Genomic DNA, 20387 nt, shown 5'->3' on the forward strand with positions numbered 1-20387 from the left:
TGTGAAAATTTTGCTATGTCATATCTAGCCAGTTGACTGAGGGGTGCTCTGATGTAATCGTGGACTTCCAGTGTTGCATATGATGTATCTCAAGTGCTCAAGTTGTTGACTGGTAAAGGCAGCAGGAGCTGCATTGCATTGTTGGATTATAGATTATCATATTCATAGTTACCTGGCATCTTGAAATGTTGTTTAAGGCTCAATAACTGTATCCATTGTTGCTTCCTAGATATGTGTGTTTTCATTTGGCCACTTGACGTGAGATTACAAAATTATGAAACCACTATCTCCTAAATAAAGTGTTACACAAAAAACCATTCCAGTAGCATTTTGTTTCTCTTAACCTCTTGAATATGCCATATAAATTAATATTTTTTCTGGGACACCTATTTTGATACTATAAAAGGAAATTTTGCTATTGAAATTATTTGATCTTACATAGATAGTTATGCAATGATTCTAAAGAACAAAGTATGTCTTATGTACAATTCTAAAGAACAAAGCCTAAGATTATAGGAGCAGGTAGTAAATATTTATTTTGCCATATTCAAGTAAGCACCGAAATTACTTTTATGAAAAGTATAAAGCATTTAGTTGTTGACAGCAGATTTTTTTAATAAAAATACATGGTTCATATTAATAGCAAATATTCAAAATGAATTTTTCAAAATTATATTCAGTTCTTTAAAACAGAGATCTAGAAAATAGAGAAATAGAAATTTAGAAAAAGATTGATGTAAATTACATATGCACAGCTTTTCTTAAATAAAGGTATTGCCAGTTATAAAATAGTAAATATAAATTCACAAAAAAAAATTATTCCATGTTTTACATTATTCAGGATTAGCCTTAAAGAAATTATTAAATGCCATTAAATAAAAAAATGGGTTGTTTTTTATTAGGAAGCATTTTGTGTCATTTTTTAGAGGAAGTTCTCAAATTGACGACCTCCTTCTCTTGTGTATTTTTGTAATCAGCATCATTTGAGCACTCTTGACACCAGTTCAAACAGTATGGGAAGTAATCAGGCGGAAAAATCTTTTTGTGTACTTGAATATGTAAAAACGAATTTTTTTATTACTGCTGCACGGTATTATTTTAGAGCACAATATAGACGACAATCTGCCTCATTGTTGGATTGGACATTTAATCAACCAGAATGTGGCTGTGGTGTGTTGGCCACAGATAAGACCAGACTTAATATCATGTGATTACTTTTTGTGGGGATACATTAAAAACTAATCTTTCGTTTTTCTGCTTCCCTTCTCAACATTCTTAAATAATGCATCGCAAACAGCTGTTATGTCTCCTCACATGAACATGCTGAAACTTTGGAAATTTGGAAATAATTAAATGAAAAGACAGCTGTTATGTCTCTTCACATGGAATTTGGAAAAGCATTTGACGATCCTATTGATATAAATTGCATTGAAAAGAGTTACATGTAAACCATTTGAAGCTTAGCCATCTAAACTGTAGGGTATGTTTGAGACATGTTGTCAAAGCTTTTTGTTTCTGGAGTTATCTATTTTCTTTAGGCTAATCCTGCATAATAGAGCTAATTGTTACAGTAAATTCCATGATTACTAGCTGAAGAGTTGAAGTCTCTCTGTAATATATTACGCAAAGGGCTGCTTGCAGCAACTTTTGGCGATACAGCATCAGCAGGTTCAGGAGTACGAGGGATCTTGGGTCGAGAACTAAATGCAACAGTGTACTCATTTGCACTGAAAATAATAATAATAATAATGATAAATAAGAACTACTTTACCTTTATAAGCATAATTTGCTTTATAAGCAGTTAATGATTTATTTACTAAATAAAATAATAAATGCTGACAGTTTTTATGATTGGAGAAAATCAATAAGAATCGAAAATGAGAGGAAGTTAAGAGAAATTTTGTGTCATTTCCTTAATTCTACAATTTAATTTTCTGCTGTCCATCTAAATTAGACAACAGATAGATAATTATTGCACACATACAAAACTATCTTCCTCGGAAGTCATACATACTCTCAATAAAGAAAAGCTGATTTACTGTCTGAACACAAATGTACATGCACGATTTGAACTGATGTATTTACAGAACTTAATAATGGAATATGACCTATGCAAAATAAATTTGCGATTTTTGAAGCAGATTCAAGAAACAGAATGTAGGAGAGTCAGGACAGATATATTAAAACAATTGATGCAGAAGTCATAAACAGATTGCCGCAAGATTTTATATAATCTCAAGCTACACTTTAGAAATATGTTTTCCTAACTGACATTTCTGCTGAACAGGACAGAATGCCAGGAAGCAGTCATACTAGCTGGGGTCAAATAGCACACTGCGCACGGGAAAAAACACAGAAACAATCATGCAGATAATCTATTTTGCTGGCATTCGAACAATGAAAATGGAATGCTTGCATCTTAAATGTCATACGAGGTAAGGGTCGTATTTTGTTAATTTGGAGGTCAATGCTGCAGTAATTCTTTGTGAAAACGATGAATACTATTCTTGTGTAATTATTACAGCTGCTTACAATGGCTCAAATTTTTCGGATATTTGTGTTTTTCTGTTTTATTTGAAAATATCAGTTGCTAAATATTAGCAAATGTTTTTTCATATATGTTAATGAGCATCTATTTTAAAACCCGCATGTTTTTTTTGGGAAAGAAAAAAAGAGTCCACCCCCTCCCCAAATCTGAAAGGTTTCAGATTTTAAATTATGTCCAAAGAGGCGTTTTTTTTTTAACATTTCGTGTGTTACCTCTATTTATTAAATGCCATGTTCTTTGCATTTAAACCATAAAATTCAGTTCAGTAGCAATGTCGCAAAATAATTTTAAAATGAGCATATCTTTAGAATTTCCGATACACAATTTCGCTCCCGCTGGAGTCAAAAAGGTCCCCCCCCCCGTAGAGTGTTGCCAGTGCTCGCTTTTAAACCTTTGAGTTTGTTACTCAAAAATTCGTTAAAGTTTTAAAAAATATGAAACCGATAATAAAACAAATTCTAAATTTCAAATTTGGTCTTCCACATGCCCATATTCGTAGGAGGATTACGTCATTCAAAATTCGATGTCTCTATGGACTGTTGTTTTATCACAATGCGAGAAATATGCATACATTTATGCATATTTTTTATTATTTAATTTCTTCAAATATAATGCAGGACTCTAACAATTGGTGGCAACAGTTTGAAAAGTGCAACGGACATTTGTAGTGATTCAACGCAAAATCGCAAAACGAAAACAATAGTTTTTCAGGGACAAAAGCCCCTTTGAACTAAAAAAAATTACCTAAAATATTTTTGGTAAAAGTAATTTATTAAAAAAGCTCTGAAAATGAACTTCTATAAATATTCGACACTTTGATTGAACAGTTTATATTTAATAAAAACATTAAAGTAACGGGACATTCAATATTTCGTTGGATATCCTTTAGCTAAAATTACACTTCTTATGGGCTTAGGCATTGATTCTAATTTTTTCATGAGAGAATGTTCCGTTTGTTCCATTATTACATGAGATTTTCTGTTAATAGAGTTTCCAAAGAAGTATCATATTTCTTTACTTTTTGCCCCTCTAACTTACTTCATTCATTCCTGTTCTATAGGATTTAAATCTAGAAAATATGGAGAAGTTTGATAACTTCAGGACAGTTGTATAATAATAACCACGAGCGAGCAATTATTGTGTAGAGACATTTGGTATTTTTTGGAAAAGCCGGAGAGATGAAAAATTAGCAACCGCCTTCGCCGGGAATCGAACCACGGACCTCTGGAATACCGGCCCAGCGTGCAGAACCACTACACCTCGAAGGCACGCTAGGAAACCGGGACAAATACCTTATAAGGGATATATGTTAGGATAAAACGTATATGTATTTTGCATTCCAAGTTTTCTTGTAGATGTTATCAGTTTTAATTAAGAATATTTATATATTTATGCTTATCTGTATTCTTTTCGATAAACACTAACTATCTTATTCCAGAGGCAGCGATACATACCATTATGCCTCTACCCCCAGCATATATATCACTAGATATATTGGTAGCTCATATATCACTAGAAGTACGGAAAGAATTTCTTCTCTTTTGAACTCCATTATATCTCCCATTCATGCCCTATAATTCTTGATTATTTGGCGTCAGTACTGTCTGACTCGAATTCAAACTAAACATTCAGCTTTTGTTGACAAAATTCGAAACAATTCGGGGTCTACAAAAAGTGTGCATACTGGCTTAATATTTGGAGGATTTCATTTGTCAAGTGTTTCGTAGTCCAACCAATAAGAAGGAACTAATAGATTTATCATTTTTATGTTATCCCTTACATTGAGAAGGAATACACGAATGATTTAATAAATAACTGATATGTAACAGAAGTTTCCTTTCCTTAGATTTGTAGCTTAATCATAGCATCTTTTTATTTTCATTTCCTGTCAAAAACTCACTTCAGTCCTTTGATGGAGACAGCAGCAGGATCTGGAATGACTGCAGCTTCGACAAGAGTAGTTGAAGGCATTCCCACTATTTTGCGTACTAACTGAGTTGCTTCCATGTCTAGCTCTAAGAAAATGAAAATAGAATGTAAACATTAGAACTTTCGTCTGCTACAAATTTTGAATATAAGGGTTTACATTTACTTTGTAAAAAAAAAAAAAAAAACTGTGAATCTTACTTGGTGTCAGAGGTTGTTCTAATGAACTCATGGTTGAATTCTGTTTGACTGACACTTCACTTGCTGCACTTTTAGCTTCAGATCTGCATTTTCTAAAAAACGCAATTATAGTCAATTATTAGTAATGCGAGTTGTTTCTAAACTGATGCAATACATATTAAGAGATGATAGAACACACCGAATCAAAAACTTTTCAACCACCGAATGTGTGGTCACAAGTCCATTTCGGCAGACGGTATAGAAATAACAAGATACTTTTGATAAAAGTACGTAGGAATGAAAACAAAGAAGAGTCAAATTCTCTGTCTCTCTGGCCAAGATCCAATGACGATCACTGTCAGGACGGATTGGCGCTAACTTGGAATTCGAGGAATAAGATGGGGAAAAAATGTAAGGTTCTGTATAAGTGAAACCTTTTCATACCCCATATTCGGTTGTATCGGACCGTTAAGTTAGCGGGTGTTCTCTTCTATGGGAGTTCATTAGCGTTAGATGTGTTTGAACTGGTCATTTGAGTATTTCACTATGTTAGACCCACATTTGAGGCACATAAAGGATGATTTCTCTTCCTCATCCTGTTGAAAAGTGCGAATAACTGCAACTGCCGAAACTGAATCAGCGGACTCTACGGCACGACCAGGATTACCACGAGAAATTTTACCATTCCTCTGGTAAATTTATAGTATTTCCTAAAGGGTGAGCTTTCGACTTATGGTTGGGAAGTTTTCTTTCCTTAAACATTTTAGCTTCATTCCGTGAGTTTGTTTCCCTGGAAAAGAGCGATATAATTCAGAAATTATTATCGATTTTTAAGTCTTATTCATTGTTAAAATAAAATCTGAAAAGGTAAAGAAAATTTCTGTCGAAATTGGGGGGGGGGTGATTTTCATAAAAAGAAATAGCTAGCACATCTCAGAGATCTCTTTAATAACTGGGCCAAATGAATAAGAAGATACCGATATTTTATTGAAATAAAATACAGCTCATAGAGGGAGGGGATCTCAACTATAAATAGCTCTGAGGTGTATCCTCTTTCACACACGGAACATATTACAAATTACCGGTATCACTCACAGAGTAAACACTAAAGTAGAATTCTGAACTGAAGTACTCACTCAGTTCTGTTCACAGTTGTCGACTAATTCTAAACTAAATTACTCAGCTAACCCCTTGAATTAAACTGGCTGTCACAGCTCAGATGCAGCCATGTATATAATGTTACCCAGCCTTCAATAAAAATTGCTCTTAGAAATTTACCGAATCGAAAATACGTTTTCCAGAAACTTCCATAATATTGTTAAGTTGGTGGGAAATCAACATATGTCGTCAATTTGGAGACCAAAATCTCTTGCCAAGACCTGCCAGGGGAATTTTGCTTTATATCTCGATTTTTAGTGAAGTTATTTTAAAAATAAAAATATAATCGCTGATCGATTCAGAATTTCCATATCTACAAGATTATACATAAAATAAACACTGACGAATATTACACAATGCATGACTACAAATTCGATTTAAAAACTATACGCTAAAATTATTACGCAAAGGGCACCAAATTAACAAACAGAAACAACACTTAGCACTACAAAAGAAAACTGATATACAAACAAACATATATATTTATAGTAACACATTTAATTATAAATTATGGACGCAAGCATTTGCACTAAATTAGTCACACAAGTTTAAGAAATGAAATGAAGCGATCATTGCTTAGACTAAATACATTACACTGATTATATTATTCAAAATTTCAATTTAACAGTGTCATTAACTTCTAATTACATTCAGCTCATATAAAAGTACTTACGCCACAGGTGAAGATTCTGTTTTTAACTGAGAACTGCTACTTGACTTTTCTTCTGGAATCTGAAATTTATGACCTAATGTTATATAGAGAAAAAGATGCCAAATAGAGAAAACGTTTTGTACTGTATATGGTCAAAACAAAAACAAATGATTGTGTTTTAATAAATATTTCACGATTGTATACTGTCAGTGGAATTATTCAAAATTTGGCATTGTTATATGTTAATGTTCATGCATATTCAGCCTTCTAAAGGCCTTCTTAGTCCGCCTTTTGAATAAATAGGTTGAATACCAAAGAAAATTTGAATGTGCATTGCAATTTTAAGCGAGCATCAGTTTTAAAAATGAAGGAACTATCCAAAAGTGGTTCAAGAAGACTGGTAACAAATTTCTTGTTTCATTAGAGCCAGTGTAAGACCTTTCTCGTAAAACATCAAGAAGAGTTCTTGCTGCGCTATTAAGGTACGTTCTCACAGGGTTTTATCTGAGCTAACGGAGTCACTTCCATGTGTCGACTCGACTAGCTCCGCTATGCTATGTTAAAATTTGTACTTGTTTCACGCATTTAGAAAATGCAGTGCATAGCTAAGTTAAACGAAGCACTATTAACTATATTTTCTTCTTCTTCTTTCTGGTCTTTTTAATTATTTGTATTTTAGGGCAATGGGAATTTCCTTGGTGTTGTTGAACCAGCCCACCAGAAGAAGAGTGTAAAACCACTAAACACTGGTAGTTCAAACGAATTTTATGCAGCCAAGGCGTTCCTGGGGAACGCCTTGGCTGCATGGAAGTTTTCATGGTTTTCTCCATGTGTAAAGTAAATACCAGCTAGTATCTCTTAAAAGTCTTGTAAACGAATATGTTAGGGCATATGTTACAAATATGTTGTAGGATTTTCAGTAATTTTCGAATCATGATAGAGCGAAACTTGGATATTTAGATGCTTGGATTTATACTGGCATTCAGCTGTTTCCTTCGAGCAACTCTTTCCAGTTATCGAGATTAACCCAATATTTAGGGCAGAAATTGAAAGTTTCTGAATTGAATTCCTAAGTAGAAAAACAAAGTGACGTCCTTTTACTTCTGAATTCCCAATATATTGCTTGAATGTGAATTTAGATGATCTTATGGAGCTAAGTTGCCTGCAGCATCTGATCAAGTCTTCGGCCAGCATCTAGACTCTGAGTTGGTTTCGTATCTTCGCAAGGGAAATCATTAACGGGAAAAATTGGTCACGAGGTCTCTTCTGACGAGTCTTTTTTTTTTTTTTTGGTGCCGAATAAATTACTAAAATTATTTCTTTTCTGCCTGTTCAAGTAGGTTCATTATAGACATTTTTGTTATTTCAAGTGATGATTTAGTCTTTTTTTATTAATAAGGGTCATAATGTCACTGATAAGATTTTTGTGTCCAGAATTTGCTAGTAGTTCTTTAACAGCGTTAACATGTTTTAAACCGGCGCATGCACAGTCGAATCCAGCTTTCGCGATCTCTTCCTTTGAGCAGAAACAGCATCACCTGTGGATTTTACCTTAGTAGAAATTAAGCTTTTCTGGCAAGTTGTCTTTTGGGTAGCTCGGACAGGATTTTGAGGAACTGATTAGAACTACATCTCCCACACTTTGGTTTTTCATCCTTGAGAAGATTGAATGTGTAAGTTAACATCTTAGATTATTATTGCATCCGATCTGTCCCCGATCTAATATGTCGGTTGTCGAACCTCTGGCATCGAAAGCACATAATGGGTGTTTTCCAGGTATATGTTATGTACCTGTTTCACAGGTTTCTTTCTAATATTAATATTAACTCTAAAGAGGGTCTTGAGATAGTCTACTTGCCTTCCCACGATACATGGTCTGGAGGTAATACTGCGTTGCACTCCCGTAAAGAAATAGGCAGTAACTCAGAATCTCTGGATTTCTTCTTTGAGAATTGGAAATTATTTTCCTTGTGTTTCTTTAGTATTTCTTTGGAATTATTGTCAGCAGAAAGACCTTTGATGACTACCTTAATCGAAAACTTGGCTTTATTCCTAAAAGTGTTAAAGCAAATGTCTACTTTCAAAATGCAGACTAACGCTCTTTCACGCATAGCGCTCGAGGAAAACGTCAGTCTGATTTCATCTTTCGTAAAGGTACCAGGGTAATCTATGTTCTGCTGCGAGAAAAGAGATTTAATTTCTTTTCAAGTCACTTCCTGGCGTAGGAAGATGTCCGAGGACAACCGAATTTTCCCTGGCTGAGTAGTGGGAACAGGATCAGCTGGTCGAAACCACATCCATTTTATCTGTATTTTCTTTCAAACTGAGGAGAGAATTTTTTGTGGAGTACCAGGAGCTTCAGCTTCTAGACAGAGAGTCAAACTGATTTGAGACCGGAATCTGGAGCCTGAATATCCTCCGAAGGGAGGACAGTGGTTTGTGTGTTCCCTGGGAGAAACGTATCTGCTTTGCGAATCCGTCGAAGATATTTTTTCTGTGAGGACAGTTCTGTAGGTTTTATGGATTCCTGTTTATTTTTGTTCTGTTTAGCATCACGGCCAGCTTCGTTGGTTATGATGGTTATAGCTGGTTTGTCCTGAGGAAAAATAAGCTACTTGATTGTTAAACTATCACCTTGGTGCAGCAAGAGAAAATCTATTTCCCTCTTCTTTTCGCATGAAGTAGCTTTCCAGCGAGAACTAGAGATTACACTTTCTCTATTACCGCAGCCAGTAGCCGCATATACTTTTTAGGTTCCACTCTCGCATTATGAAAACTTTCCTATCATAAGGAACATTCATTGGAAAATGTACTGGACAAGGTGAAACGATAAACATGATCTTCAGAAAATCTCTCTCGCTCTAGTCTGAGCAAGACTGAAGCGAAAGTGAGTTCTAGGAGTGCGTTTTATAAAATGGTAACTTGTAAGGTTAGTTTCAAATGTAGGCAACATCACAGGCAGTCGCTTAAAACGCCGATTTTCAGAGAGCGTCCGTTAAGTAGTTCTCCAGTAAGCCTGTAGCGTCATTAGGTTATTTTGATGCTGGAGACGTGAAAAATGAGCAATGCCCTCCACGGGACTCGAACCTCGACTTCTTGAGTACGCACCGAGTGTGCTAACTGTTATGCCACGAAGGCATGCTGGAATGAGGGAGAAAATACCTTATCCAATTCTCTAACAGATTGAATAATGCTCTAAATTAAAATGACTACCCAACGTATCTGTGTTCTATAAAATGTTCAATCCTGGTTTCCAATCTGCAGTGATCTGTCCCGAATAATGTTTTTGATACGTTAATATTGATGTCAGCTCTTGTCGAGTCTAATCTTTTTAAGCCTCTTGATTGGGAAACCTTTTTTGGCTGCTCAGTGTTGATGTTGATTCGTCAGGCGCACAGAGAAAAATAAAATTTTTTGACTGTTCAATGATCTTTCTCTCAGACTGTTTTTGTTGACTCCCGTTTTCGAAAAAATTTTACTTGTAAACGTAAACATTCATTATCGTCTGCACTAGTTTAAAAGCGAAATGTCAATTTATTTTCATTTCTTTATATACATATGCGTATTTTTAAACATAATTTTTTATTTTATGTTTAATCTCAAACATTAAATAATCCTGTCGACAAAAAGAGTGCCGAACAATTAGATGCTGGACAGTCGGAATTTTACTGTGCACTGTAGATGTAAAAGCAGTATATAATTTAAAAGTTGACTTACATCTTGCAGAGTCTTATAGTAGAAGTTTAGTAGAACTTCCCCATTTGGTTCGTTGTTTTCAGATTTCACTTTGTCACTAGAATCTATCTCTGGTTCTAAGCTGTCATCCTCCTAAAAATTAAAATAGTGTTAAATATATTCAAATTTAAATATTTAAATTTCATTTTAAATATTTAAATTTCAAAGAAGGAATGATTCTTTAAAATGAAATTTAAATATTTAAATACAAAAATGTATGCAATGTTTTATCCACTTTTTAAAATATAAAAATCAGGATTCAGTATTTAAATAGCTACAGTTAAAAAAGAATTGAAAAACATTAATAGAAACAGTTTATATACAATGTATAAAATATGCATAAAATCTAAAAATTATTCTTAAGTTTTACTGACAGTTAATTTTTAAAATATATTCTATAAAGTTTTACTGACAGTTAATTTTAGTAAATTCTGTGGACAGCCGTTAGGTGGTTAAGGTTAAGCTGCTTCACACCGTTCAGTTACATCTTAATGATGATAATTTATTTTACTCCGAGTTTCTGCCCTTATTTTACGTTACTTATAAATCTGAGAAGCATAATCAATAAAGATAATTTTAAAAAATGCAAAAATTTCATGAAAACTATTAGACATTGTACAAACGGTAGATGATACTTATGCTATGACTGGATATTTTCTTATGACGTACAATCCTAGAATATTGCTTGGAGCAGATTACAATTATGCTTTAAGTGATTTAATACGAAATGTTTACATTGCTATTGTTTGAAATATACAGCTTCATTATTGATAGAAATTATAGTTATATTTATTGATTTGACGTATAAGTTTTACAATGTTATTGCGCGAGATTTGGTTTCTTTGTAAATGTATTTTTTGTAATGTACACTCCTGAAAGGTACAATTTAAACAGGTTTTAATTATGGTATAGTGAAAGCATGATCTATTTAATAAATTTGTGCTGATGATGTCCAACTATTTGTGCCTGTTAAACAAACATAAAATATTATTATAAACCAGTAAAAGAGATTGGTAAAATGCGCAACAGAATAGAGAGACTCACTTGGTCATCGTCTTCTTCATCAGAACTTCCATCTTCAATTTGAACATCTGAGAAAGTGAAAAGAAAGTAAATAAATACCGTTTCAGGTTTTTTAATCAATTAAGGAAAAGCGAGCTATGCTACTTTCTTGTCACCAGTTTTAACCAAATCCGGTTTAATTTTACAGAAGCTTAAAGAAAATATGTTCGTGAAAAAGTATGTGCCTCTCAAAAATAGCTAGAACATCAAGGCTTAAGTTCTGAGTAACATTCATTTTATTTTATATTTCATTTTAACATTGCACACATTGCTAGCTTGATGTTATCAGTTGAAGCTATCATATTATTGATACATTGTGTTATGTTGCCAATCGACCACAATTCACTGCCCTACACTGATGATTGAAAACTCACAACTCACAAGTGCCAAACGGCCTTTAAGTTCATCGGTGACTACGAGTTTGATGGTCGCTGGCTCCATCAGTTACAGTCAATCCTATCCTTCGGTTTCATTTAATTTCACAATTTATTTAAATGTACTGCCTCTCAAAAACAGCTGATGACTACGAGTTTGATGGTCGCTGGCTCCATCGGTTACAGTCAATCCTATCCTTCGGTTTCATTTAATTTCACAATTTATTTAAATTTACTGCCTCTCAAAAATAGCTGATGACTACGAGTTTGATGGTCGCTGGCTCCATCGGTTACAGTCAATCCTATCCTTCGGTTTAATTTTATAGAAGCATCAGTGACCACATCAGTGACCTTATAGGTTGATCGCCAGTAACTACTACATGTTACTGGTGACCAACTTGTAAGTGGTCACTAGTAACTAGCATGTTGATCACCGTCACCTGCAGTTTTGGTGGATGCTGTGGCTTTCTTTTTTAATTTTATTAAAAACATTTATTATATTTTATTTCAATGCTCTATAATTTATATATTTATAAACTATTTATGTAGATTCTTCATCAGATACTACTGATATGTTAGAAGTAAAATAATGGTAAATTATTGTAGTTTTTGAGCTTTGGCCTTTTACAAGGGAGAGAGATTCTTATTTTGATTCTCCATTGAGAGGCCATTATCTGTAACATATAGGAAAGGGGTTTCCCAGAAATTTAAATTTTGATACATAAACTCTATAACACATCAACAAATATTTGCATATTTTATGTGTAAATAAAATTTAAAAGAAGTCCGAAGAAAAGTACCTGTGAAACAATTCAGTGTAAAGCATTGCCAGTTTTTTTTAAAATTCGGATAACAGTGAAATGGTTATAAATACACAAGTAGATGATCTAATTGAATGTTGTGCTTTGGAACATTCTTTTTTGATAAAAAAGTATCGTTGATGATTGCATAAAACACATAAATTAAATAAATTTTATTTTTAAATATTTAAATTATACCTGTTACGAAAAGTTCCAAAATCGTCTCAAGCTGTTTTTTCGGTTCTCCTTCTGCTTTCTGTAAAAGTTTCTGAAGAGCGTTTGGCAATGCCTGAAAATATCATATTAAAATAGAATGAATAATTCCCCTGCTATACTGCTAATGGCAGTCATAAGAATGAGAAAAATAATCGCAAAGTTAGTTATTTCATTAAAGAATATTTCAGTTTAAAACTCGATTCCACGGTCAAGTTTAACAATATTTATTAAATAAATCGTTAACAATTGGTTGAATATTACTTTATTATGATTGTAATTTACATAGAAAAGTAAAACACAATAACAACAAAAAGCATTAACATTCGAACCAATGATTAACTTGCACCTATTTCTACCAAAGAGAAAAGTTAATCATTTTAACGTACTGGTAGCTCTATATCCAAGTTTAACAATGCTAAATGAAGCGAGTCCTGGAGTAGCCCATGTTGTGTGTCATCTGTGGCTGTTCTCCTAGCCGTCAGCGGTCACATTACCCAATATTCGAGTGTGAAGCGAAATTCAATGGAGATTAGATTTGCTAATGATCGGCACTGCAATGAGAAATTTTTTTGACCCTCACAGGTGGATTGCGGCAACTGCGTAGAATTGACTGCATGCAATCAGTTCTACGCAACTGTTTCAGCAGTGTATATAAATTGCTATAATGATGATTTTCTGTGGTGAAGGCTAATACTTCTTTCAGTGCAACCAACTCAGTCTGGAAGACTGAGTTGTTATAAGTTTAATGTTCTCTATCAAATTTTAATCTCTTCATTTTCATTCATTAGAAGGTATCTCCTGTCAATCTCATACTCTCCTTTTGAGTCATCAGTGTGAACAGCCAAGGGTTTTACTTTAGTTGGTGGATTACAGACTGCTGAGATGCTAAATTCTGAGGGACGGTAGAGAAGTACTGTGTTAAATATCTGCATGAATATAATTCTTACCCCCAAACACTATATTTTTAAAACGAAGCACTCGTACTGCTGCATTTTCGCGCTGCACTGTTGCCTGGGAGAGAGCTTAAAGAATTTGTGGGCGAGGTTCTGGAGTCTATGCAGATACTTGAAAAAAATTTTGCTGAATTCAAAAGATTTTTATCGTATTAGTGGAATTTCATATGGAGGCCCTGTGCAGCACAATGTATTGTGCTACACCTGCGTAACAAATCTTAAGCTTCCTCGAGAATAAACATTAAAGTTGGGATATCATCGAGTTAGATAATTTGTGAGGGCGTACTATTAAATGGGAGATCCAAGAGAGAATGTCATCAATTATTACGTTATATTACTTCACGGCTTTCACTATTTTGACGTTCTTCCTATTGAGGCTGATGCAAGGTATAGGTTCTTGATGCTTATATAGAAAAATAAGCATGCTTTTGACCAGGATAAACAGGATCTTAGGATATCCTGTACCCTGTAATCGTTTGCTCTATACCTGACGTGTTTGTTTGGGTGGGCTGGGCTGCGCCCAGTTCCCTGTGAGCGTTTCAGTACATCTGGCCTCCACATCGAAGGTTCCTGAATGCAGAGAAGCTATTAAATCTTGCTGCTTTTACATACTGTGTCCAAAAAAGCCATTCAATTCTAAACTGTGCTCTTCAGCTGAAGCAGCGCACTCCTGTGCTGTGTCAAAAATTACGTTTTTCCCTGTACTCAGCGTAGCATCATTTACACAGTTGATACACTGCAGTTAGTTGAGTATGTCTGATCAGCAGTGCTTCGAAATCTGCTCCTGACCGCAGTTGTAATAGGCATAAGGTGAGCAGCAGGAGTAGCTGTAATGCTTAAGTCTCTGGCACCAAAAACACTCAGTGAATGTTGTCTGACTGCATGGGCACTGAATCCTACTGGAGTTCAGACTTTAATATACTTTAAAATGTATAATGTATGTCTAGAATCCAGTGACTGTTATACTTCACTGCTTGCGGTGGTGATCTTGGGTGTATTTGAAACTTAGATGCTGTGGCATGTAGACAACGAATGCTTGACTAATGTCATCTGCAGTGGCGAAAACCAATATACCAATGATGACGTGGATATTAACTGCATAGTGGGTTCTCTTAAGCTAACAAGCAACGCAAACTTAGGCTATGATTCACTGCAGTTAGTTTTGCTTTTAAATGACGCACGGCTTCTCTTGCTCCATAAAGCTACATATCGCTCATTTATAATCTCTTGCGTCATAAAGTTATTATCTCTCACTTAATATATAGATTTCTCGGTAATGATGTAGTATGCGATTTTTCACTTTTAGTTAGATATAGATAATATGGCGCCACTAAAAAGTTATTTTTAAATATGAAAATGAATACAAATAATTAATATATGAATGAAACTGGTTGCATTAATTAATTTGATAACTATTAAATTTTTAATTCCACTAAATATAAATTTATTTCAGTTTTACACAGCAAATGCAAAAATGGCCTTTAGAAGGACCTTTTTATGAGTTGTTCCGCAGTATACATTATACAGTAGGAAAATATATACCAAATGATCAAGAACAAATAAATGAAAACTATTTCGTTAATTAATTTATTAACTCATTAAATTTGAATAACTTCATAACATAATTTAGTACTAATAGCTTCATAAAATAAAAAATTCGACAGCTTCATATTCGAACATGCAGTAGAATGGTTGAGCAAAGAAACGATTAAAACAAGGACCAATTTCAGAGACGCAATCTAAAAATTAAATAGCTAACTAAAAGCGGTTAGATCACATACTATAGCAGTGGTGGGCGAACCTTTTTGGGGTCACGTGCCCAAAACCTCTTTGATTAAATCCCCATCGGAGAGCGGTTTACCATGTTTTGAAAAGCACAATGAAATTTGAAAGCTGGCCGTTGTTAGATGGTTTGTTTTAGGAAGGTAATTGCAGAAACCAACTTTCGGGTAATTATAATTCCTGAATTTACCTTCAATAAACACCTTCTGTTCAGCTTCATAATTTTCGGAAACAATCTTGTGGTTGGTGTTAAAGTGCCGTCTGACACTAGATGTGTGGCACACAACACTTTCCCCGCACAGAATGGATAATGCTTTCCTGTTGTGTTCAATAACTCCAAATGATTCTGTCCAGGTCTGTTGAAATGATCTTCCACTGGCAATGTTTAATTTTGCCCTTTTTGCTGGGGTCATTTGTGAGGGTTCAAGTTCGTTAGATTGTTCAACACCAGGACAGCAGTAACCGTTAACCCGGACATCTCTTTGCTAACCTTTTAACTTTAGATTTCATATGCTTTATTGGGCGTAGCTTTATTTCGGCTTCACTGGGTTTATTTTGGCTGAGCGCATGTGAATAAGCTTGGTTTCAATACTAAGCTTCCGTGTTTTGCTACATTGTGAAATTGCATGCTTTTACATTATATTTGTACATTCCGTTTAAGATATTAAATTAGAACATGAGTTACCTCAAAATGCTTAGATCTGAAAACTGGAATCCATTTAACAATGAAAGTATTAAAACTCACCGGCAGTCTGCAATAAATTTGAATTCATTTAGCAAACATTAGCTGCTTCAACTTTGGCGTATTCTTTGCCATGTAACAAGTAATATGATTGGCCCAAACAATTGAAACGTCATAAATTGGGTCAATAAATATCTATGTCATTTCTATGGAGATAAATGAAAATCTTGTATCTAGGCTTAGGCCCTATGCCAGTGGCATTATGCGATAAGTAAGCGAAACGTTCAAGCACATACTAAAACACTTATTTAAATTAAATAGTATCATTTTATTGTGATTATTGATTTAGTCGCATGCCGGCTGATGAGGTTCTGCGTGCGGCACGCGAGCCATAGGTTCGTCATCACTGTACTATAGCATCAGCGACGTTTTATAAAGCAAATTTAATTTAACACAAAAGAAAATATGTGCAGAAAGTTATAGCTTTAGAAAAAAGAAATTGTTTCATTACATACATGCAACTGAAGGAAAATTCTACATTTATTTGCTGTCGAAGTGTACTTCACGTAACCATTTAACAGTTAATAATAGCGAAAATTACTGCGCCTTGTCACACAAAAGTATCTTAAAATTTAATCGTAATAAAATACTTAATTCAACAAAGCACACAGACACACGTATATATATCGAATATATAACCTGCTCTTTAGCATATTCTCGAACACTTGGAATGGAAAGAATGCGGTACAAAGTTCCATTTACATACGGAGAAATCTGAAAGTAAGGAAAAAAATATATATATTATAAATTTTACATAAAAAATAAAATAGCTGGCAATTTCTTATTTAAATTTTAATCATTGAGTTGTACTAATATTGTGTCTTAGCTTAATTAAGAAAGTTTAGTTAAGAAATAATAACATTAGAAGCCGAATTTAACGAATTTATCGGAAATGGGGGATAAAATTCTTTCATTTTATTCGCTAAAACGGGAGGTAATTAGAACAGACAAGTATGGAATGAAACATAAAAATTCTGCACACATATTTATATGGCGATTTCCATTAAAGTTGAATGCATAATATTATAAGGGATTTCTCCTTAGGGAAGTATTTCTCCTTAGTTGAATGCATAATATTATAAGATATTTGGCGAGCCTTCGTGGTGTGGTGGTCTACACACTGGGCCGGCATTCCAGAGGTCCGTGGTTCGATTCCCGGCGAAGGTGTTTGCTCATTTTTCATCTTGCCTGCTTCCCCCCAAAAAAACTAATGTCTCTACAGTGGCGCCCGAACTAAAAGGGTGGTGGATGATGTTTCTCCTCACCCAGGATTTGGCGATTGTGTTCCCTAAAATCCCCAGTCGCCCTTTAAAAGGGGGAGAATATAAGGTATTTCTTCCAACTTCTTGGCGAGCCTTCGTGGTGTGGTGGTCTGCACACTGGGCTGGTATTCCAGAGGTCCGTGGTTCGATTCCCGGCCTAGTTCGATTCTGCCTCTGAAATTATGGCAAGTGTAAATATTAATAAAAATACATAAGCATTTTTTAATTAGCACTCATCAAAATGTTCAATCTGTAAATGTAAATAATTAGATTTCGTCTATATTTGATGAAATTTCTTTTTTAAATTAAACTTCAATGTTTCTTTGACAATCTAAAATTTAGGCTTAACTCAAATAAAAGTTTGTTTTCTCCGGCTTATTTGTACACTTTTTTATTTAAAAATAATTATTATAAATTTTTGAAAGGAAAATTTGGATTAAAATCGTTAAAAAATGTGCACATCTTCTCCTTTTTAAGCATAGATACCCCAAATCAGACTATTTTATTAAAACATATCGGAGATATACGCAAATACAGTAAGTATTAAACATGCTTACCGATGATTTCAAAGCTGGAGCAGGACTAAAAGCAATGACAATGCCAAATCTAAACATTATTTCATTTTAGACTCTTTAGGTTACTTCACCTGGACTTATTTTTAGTTCCATTTTACTTTCAACGAAATTTAACAAATTGATTTTTACGAGAATATACACTCGTAAAAAATTTCTTTCGTTAAATTGTAAATCAATTTGTTAATCAATTAAAATATACTTACTTAAATTATCATAATATTTTAATTAAAAAGAACATGAAATTAAAATTTTTTTCTAAATTATGAATGTATTACAATTTTTTAAGAATGTTATTTAAGGAAAAAATTAGAATTGATTAACTCTGAAAGTAGAAATTTCGTTTATTTCTGTGAAGGTAACGTCTGAATTTATACCTACAAACATCACATTTTACTCAGAAATTACGACTTATGTATTTTTTTTTTTTTTTTTTTTTTTTTTTTTAGTTTCTCGGAAAATTTATAGATTCTTTTTCATCGCTTTTAGTGTTAGATTTAGGAAAAGTCATAAATTCAGCATTCTTTTACTTGACGATGAACCAATTCCAGCAATTCACAAGCTGACAATGCTAATATGAATACAACATCCGCAACCATAGGCACTCACAACCAGACTGTTACTGATCTTGTGTTTGTGAAGAAACAGATCTTCCATGCAGAAAACGTTTATGGTCCCATGCCAGAGTTTAATACAGTCAGAGGTTAATACTAATGTTTCATATTGCATACTCACGCAACAGACACAAACTAAGATATTCACTGCCTGCGAGCCTTCAAAAGCACTGTTTTCCCTAAAAATTTTATTAATGAGCAAAATTATATCCTGAAGATACTCAACATGCTTATGCTGTACGGGGCTTACCTAGCCGAATAGTAAGGATTTAATGATATAAACGACTTTTGGCTTAAGGTAAAAAGGTCACAGGAGAGAATTATCTCGTTAAATTAACTGCCGAGCAATATGATGTTACATTCCTACCCCGGGCACCATATATTCAGGTTTTTATTCTGCACCATATTGCCCACAAACTTCTACAAAGCTTCCGCTGGAAGTTCTTCTATCAAATGAAGCTCAAGGGAAAAGAAACCTTGCGTTTGTTTTTCACAAAAAAATAAATAAATAAATTTAAAAAAATAAAAAATAAAAATAAAAAATAAATCTGTACATTTTTAATCTATTGTTACTGACTTTTAATTCGATTGCCTGTACAATGATTTTTCTGATAATATGTCAAGGGATCAAGTAATTTAACTCTGGAAGAATAAAGCACAGAAATATGTCTGAAAAATGTGATCATCAAATTTTCATCTCAGTAATAAATTTTATGTTTTGTATATTATAGTTTCATTTAAATATTATTTATTAAATTTTAAAATACATAAATGTCTGTAAAATTTGCAAAATTTTATTCCTTTTGTTTGGTAGATAAAAGACAATTCCTAAAGCACAATGATATTTTGACCTTAAGGTGATCCACACTATTTGTTTAAACTCTATTTTTCTTTATTCTATCTATTTAGAATTTATAAAAATAAAAAAAATTATATCTTACTTTTGAATCTTGAAGTTGCAAAAGGCGTCCTAGGCCAGATATAAGTTCTACTTTTAATGGCTCGCACCGTTTTTTGCCTGCGTAAGACGCAATAATACATAAATTTATTAATTTAAAAGCATGGATAAGCTATTTTTAACATTAATCATCTGCAAATAAGAATGTAACACACACACACACATATATATATGCAAGTATATATAAAACAGTGCGTCTGCAAAGTTTTAGGAGTAATTATTTAATAAATTCCAGCAAATTTGGCAGACGATAACTGACATCATTTATTACCATGGCATCTCAATTTGTTTTTCCTAAATTATTGTCTAACTAGTGTCAGACTTTCTGTGCTGTTAATCATTTGCTTTGATCTGCTAACCGTCTGCTGTCATGGCTTCGAAAGGTCAGCAGATAATAACAATAAAATTTTACTGTAAAGAGTGAAAAACAGTAAAGTTTTTAAACAAAGATTAACAAGAGGTGAAATTTTAAGTTTTCTTTATAATCCTGAGATAAAATGATAGTCAGCTGCTTGGGTTGACATAGGTTCGCCAGAGCCACGGCGATTTTAGTTTAGAAATCCGGAGTAAGGATCATGTTTTAGGACAGATTTCTGAAGAGAATTTAGGGTAGTTAACTGAATAACTAGTTTTTGCCACACTACCATAGGTGTTCCATTCTCGTCAAGCAAGTTCTAGTGGGGGAAAGGCCGCCCAGTTGGTATAGCGGTTAATGACCCTAGCTACCGTAGAGATCGGTCTGGGTTCGAATCCCGAAGAAGGTATGTAACTATCCGTCCCTTCATAGTAGGCAAAGGTGGCCATCTATTAGGTACTTCCATAATGAAATGGCCATCACTTTCGGCCCTTGTAG

At 33.8% G+C, this 20387-nt stretch overlaps 1 protein-coding gene across 1 annotated transcript in view; it reads right to left on the minus strand.

Moving 5' to 3' along the window:
• Positions 1-510: 510 nt before the first annotated feature.
• Positions 511-20387, minus strand: part of LOC118187969 (lisH domain-containing protein ARMC9-like) — a 47952-nt gene continuing 28075 nt past the window's right edge. The window contains exons 15-23 of the mRNA XM_035358285.2: positions 19518-19594; positions 16768-16842; positions 12634-12724; positions 11244-11290; positions 10182-10292; positions 6486-6544; positions 4676-4767; positions 4449-4563; positions 511-1727 (exon numbers count right to left, since the gene is read on the minus strand). Of these exons, the coding sequence (XP_035214176.1) occupies positions 1559-1727; positions 4449-4563; positions 4676-4767; positions 6486-6544; positions 10182-10292; positions 11244-11290; positions 12634-12724; positions 16768-16842; positions 19518-19594 (836 nt within the window). The 3' untranslated portion in view covers positions 511-1558. The remainder of the gene's footprint in view (positions 1728-4448; positions 4564-4675; positions 4768-6485; positions 6545-10181; positions 10293-11243; positions 11291-12633; positions 12725-16767; positions 16843-19517; positions 19595-20387) is intronic.

Source organism: Stegodyphus dumicola, chromosome 1 (assembly GCF_044657685.1).
Source record: "Stegodyphus dumicola isolate Sdum_Otavi_A_Nest chromosome 1, ASM4465768v1".
NCBI lineage: Eukaryota > Metazoa > Arthropoda > Arachnida > Araneae > Eresidae > Stegodyphus > Stegodyphus dumicola.